Source organism: Trachypithecus francoisi, unplaced genomic scaffold (assembly GCF_009764315.1).
Source record: "Trachypithecus francoisi isolate TF-2019V2 unplaced genomic scaffold, Tfra_2.0 Lachesis_group0, whole genome shotgun sequence".
Lineage (NCBI taxonomy): Eukaryota > Metazoa > Chordata > Mammalia > Primates > Cercopithecidae > Trachypithecus > Trachypithecus francoisi.
The window spans coordinates 142122200-142127168 of NW_022681453.1; the positions used below are offsets into that span (position 1 = coordinate 142122200).

Here is a 4969-nt window from a genome sequence, read left to right on the forward strand (position 1 = left end):
TTCTTGATGGTGGTTTTCTGCAGTTTCCTTTACTCTTGCCTCTTCTTCAGCTGTGTCCCTGTTCCATTTCTAACATTAGTCAATTCCTCAGGAACCACCTCTAGGAGCTCCTCAGCGTCATCCTCATTCACACCCAGGTTAAAGCTGTTTCCCATCTCAACCACAGCCTTGTGAATTTTTGCAACCTGGTCATCCATGGCAAATCCTTTGAAGTCATGAACAAACCTCGAATGTCTTCTTCCAGATGCCATTCATACACATATTGGTGACATCATCCTAAGCCCAAGCAAGGTTCTTGATGCAGTCTTAGATGCTGTAATCCTCCCAGAATTGCATCAGCGTCTTCTCAGTGTCTCCCTCAGATAACAGCAGCAACAGCCTGGGGAAACGTCCTCCTTAGGTAGTGGGCCTTCAGAACTGCTATAACTCCTTGATCCACTGGTTGGATCAAAGAGGTGATGCTTAAAGGGAGAAACACCAGTTTGATATTAAGACAAAGATCACCTGAAGGATGTACAGGAGCATTATCAACAAAAAGCAAAATCTTGAAAGGTATGTTATTCTCCAAACAGTACTCCATTTCACTGAAATAGCAATTCAGGAGGGCATCTTGGAAGAGAAGCTGGGTCATCCATGACTTGTTATTGCTCCTGTAGTACACTGGCAGTGTGTGCTTACTGATATGCTTGAAGGCCCTGGGGTTCTCACTGTGCCAAATCACAAAGAGTTTCAATTTGTGGCCAACAACATTGCCCCCAAACACTGTTATCCAGTCCTTCAAAGCCTCGAAACCTGCCATTGACTTGGCCTCCTTATGGATGAAAGTCCCTTCAGGCATCTGTTTCCAGAATAGGGAGGTTTGATCCATATTAAACATTTGCTCTGGGAAGTAATTTTCCTCCACAATCAGCTTACCTAGAGTTTCCAAAAATTCTTCAGCTGCCTTCACATCAGTACTCATAAACTTACCACTCACTTTCACAATTGTGTAATGAATAAAAATTCTTGAATCGTTTAAACCACCCAGAGCTAGCAATAAATTCAACAATATAGTCAGGTCCAGCCTTTTCTATCAACATAACAAACAAGCTTTTTGCTTTAGCTGTGATTGTCATGGTGCTGAGAGGGACATGCTTCTGTGTCTGGTCTTCAATCTAGGTCATTAGAAGTTTATCCATATCTGATATTGGCCCGTCTCAAATTATTAGTCTCATTGCCTTCAATGAAGCAGATCCTTTAATAGCTTCTATCACTTTGTTCTTGTACTTTAGGATGGCAGCTATGGTAAAATGGGACATGCCTGACTGGTGAGCAATAACCATCCCTGATTTTCCACCTTCACAGTCCTTAATCACTTCTAATTTTGTTTCCAGGTCAATTACTCAACACGGCCTCTTACTGGCAAAATTAGCCATGGATTTTGAATGCTTAGGGGACATGATGAACAAAACATGAGATTAAATCAAGCACAAGAGGAAATGACGCAGTCAAGAGATGTGGTAAACACGAGATATATGAGGCTGCTGCTGGACAAACACAGCATACTGTTTTACAGTAAACTTTGAAAAAAATAAGTGGAAGGAGCACACTTTGAAATAACAATGAAAAGTACAGTAAATACATAAACCAGTAGCAGTCTTTATTATCAAGTATTACACACTGTACATAACTGCATGTGCTGTCCTTTTACATAACTGGCAGCACGGTCAGCTTGTTTACATCAGCATCACCACAAACATGTGAGTACTGCATTGTGCTACCACATTACGACAGCTGCAGAGTCACTAGGCCACAGGAATTTCTCAGCTCCATCAAATATGTGGTCTGTTGTAAACATCATTATGTGGCACATGACTGCACATACTGAGACATACTGCATTCCTATTATATTTTTCCTTTAGTCTAAAGGTAATAAATCTCTTTTTGTGTAAGTGGCAGATGATTAGGATATTACTTTTTAATTTTATACACACACATGATCTGTTTTATTTCCAAAGTCAAGCTATATGGTCTAGAGAGAAGAGAACAGGCCCTAAGACTGGGATCACAGCCCTGAGCAGCTAGCGACTGAAGATGAGAAGGATAATTTTAAAGACACCCTTCTAGCATGTCTAATGGTCAAGAACTGCGATGTTTCTGTCAGAACACTTCTGTTCTGAGAGGCTCAGACTCCTTAGCCCTATGGACAGGGTTTAATACTTCATCTTGTTAACTCTGGTCTGCAGTTCTGGTCTGGTAGGGTTCCTTTGATTGATGATTCTATCATCCTATGTATCCTTCGCTGTTTTGGTCATTCCTAAAGGCAGCCTACATTTGAATGAGGATATGACATTCTAAATTTTAGTACTGCTCACAGTGGGCCTTCTAAGCTGCCCAACTCTAGCACATTAAAGCTTTGAAATAACATTGAAAAGTACAGTAAGCTTTAATGTGCCGGAGTTATGTTGGAAAAATTACAAATCTTCAAAGCAGGTGGGATCTTGCAAGATTATCAGATTAAGAGTTTCTTGATATGAGGAATTTCTCAATGAATTAATATTTAATCAACTTTGTAGAAATGAAGAGCTCCTCAGTTTCCTGTCAATCAAACCGGAAGACAGGACCTGGCATCTACCTCTTGGAACTCCAAATCTGACTGGAGGCATACATACAAAAATAAGGCAAGTGAATAAAACACAATACAAGCAGAGTGAGTTTGTGGACCCAGATTTCCAGCAGTGAAGCGTCCATGACCTCTCACATACTTCCTAGTATTTATGAGATGCTGACCTCGGTGAAGGCAAGCATATAACATGACCATTCAACTCTGCCCCATTAACAGTGGGCCCTAACCCAAGTAGCCAGCTGAGGTTTCTTCCAGGCATGAGTTGCCTGATGGAGAATAAGATGGGAGCTCTGGCCAAAGGCTCTTCCACATTCATTACACTTACAGGGTTTCTCCCCTGTGTGAATTCTCTGATGCACAATAAGGTATGAGCTACAACTGAAAGCTTTGCTGCATTCATTACACTCAAATGGCTTCTCCCCCGTATGGATCCTCTGATGGACAGTGAGGCCTGAACTCCGGCTGAAGGCTTTCCCACACTCACCACATTCAAAAGATTTCTCCCCAGTGTGGATGCCCTGATGAACTATGAGATTTGAGCTCTGGCTGAAGGTCTTCCCACATTCCTGGCATTCATAGGGTTTCTCACCAGTGTGGATCCTCTGATGTCGTATGAGGTGTGACCTCTGAAGCCTTTTCCGCATTCATTACATAGGAAAGGTTTCTCCCCTGTGTGGATTCTTTGGTGCACGATGAGGTTTGCACTCTGACCAAAGGCTTTTCCACACTCTTTACAGATAAAGGGTTTCTCTCCTGGGTAGTTTTGTTGCCCTCTTTCCTCGTCGAGGGCACTCCTGTCTCTGAAGGCAACACATCTGCAAACTCTCTTCCTTCTCCTCGCTCTGGGTCCTGCCTGGCTTCCCTGATGCCTCTTTGCATTTCCTTTCCCCTCTAGGGCTTCTCTAAACCTGGCTGCCAGAGTGGCTACACTCTGAAGCCTTTCCTAAGTTGTGACTTGTATTTTGACTTCTGAAACTGGCCCCTTGTTCTCCCTGTGAATTCTCGAATGTGAAATAATTTTTGAGCCTAGATTAAAGAAGTTATCAAATTCTTTACCTTTCTGGCTTTCCTTCTCTAGGGAGATTTTTACATCCTTGATTTCTGCTGGCTTTACACTTCTAGTCCTCGTCCTCAGCATCTCCCTGGAAGGATCTCTCTGAGGAATATTCAAACTGTCTTCCCAATTTTTGAGTGCTCCAATCTTGAATTCTTGGGAATCATTATTCCAGAGTGCTCTGGAGGTGGCTCAGTGTATCTCTGTTTCTTCTGATACTTCCTGCTTTGGAACCGACTCCTTGATATCTGATTTGGTTTCATAATCTAACAAAAGATACAGAAAATGGAAATGTCACCTGTTTCCTATGGTGGAGACAAAACATCTTTAAGTGATACTAATGTATACTCTAGACATTTGTGATGCTTACACATCGATAGCACATGTACACTCCTAATGTGACTGCAAAAGGTCAGCAGACAGCCAGGAAGGGCAGAGGGGAGAGGCAGCAATGTCTGGCATTCAGAGACACTGCAAAGGATGAAAATGTTCCTTTTCCTCAGCATGACGCGCTGGTGGGTTATAAAGCTCTCAGTGTGGGACAGGGAATGGCCTGATTCCATGGACTGCTCACACCTTTCCTTATCCATGTTCTTGTGTTTCTGAGCCAAGCTGCACCACAAAGTGCTGGACAACCTTTGGGAGTGCTGCTTGGTTCTCACACAGCCAAGGTGGAGCTCAGGAGGCTGTCCTGTATTACAGGGAACTCAAGAAGTACAGACCTGAGGGAAAGTTTTCATATTTCTGCTGAAAGTGAGCTTGGAAAGAGCCTTCTGGGCTTTTTTTCCCCTTCCTTTTCCCATTTCTTATGCATCATTTCCTTCCCCTCACTTCTCCTGTTCACTTCTGCTTTCCTCCTCTTACCATTTCTCCCTTTTTCTTCCTCAACACCTGTCATCCTTTCCACTCCTCCTCTAATCTCTATTTTTGCTTTAAAACTCTTCTCTTGGCTCATGCCAGTAATCCTAGCATTTTGGGAGGCCAAGGCAGGAGGATCACTTGAAGTCAGTAATTCAAGATCTGCCTGGGCAACATAGCAAGACTCCAATTCTACAAAAAATAATAAAAATTAATCATGCACGGTGGTGTGTGCCTGTGGTCCCAGCTACTTGGGAAGCTGAGGTGGGAGGATCACTTGAACCTAGGAGTTCAAGTCTGCAATGAGCTGTGATTGAATCACTGCATTCCAGCCTGGGCAACAGAGCAAGATTTCTCTCTACAAAAATAATAATAATAATAATAATAATAAAACTCTTTTCTTATTCCTGTTTTGAAATAAACTCTCATAACCTCTAATTCTCTATCCCATC

At 42.6% G+C, this 4969-nt stretch overlaps 1 protein-coding gene across 1 annotated transcript; it reads right to left on the reverse strand.

Moving 5' to 3' along the window:
• Window positions 1-1064: 1064 nt before the first annotated feature.
• On the reverse strand, window positions 1065-4687 carry LOC117083998 (zinc finger protein 3). The gene has a single exon (XM_033212287.1). The coding sequence runs from the start codon at window positions 3247-3249 to the stop codon at window positions 2815-2817; it is 435 nt and encodes a 144-aa protein (XP_033068178.1). The 5' UTR covers window positions 3250-4687; the 3' UTR covers window positions 1065-2814.
• Between the last annotated feature and the right edge of the window lie 282 nt (window positions 4688-4969).

Excerpts from the sequence above, each read along its gene's own strand:
- LOC117083998 (XM_033212287.1), bottom strand. The coding sequence starts at position 3,249 with ATGCGGAAAAGGCTTCAGAGGTCACACCTCATACGACATCAGAGGATC.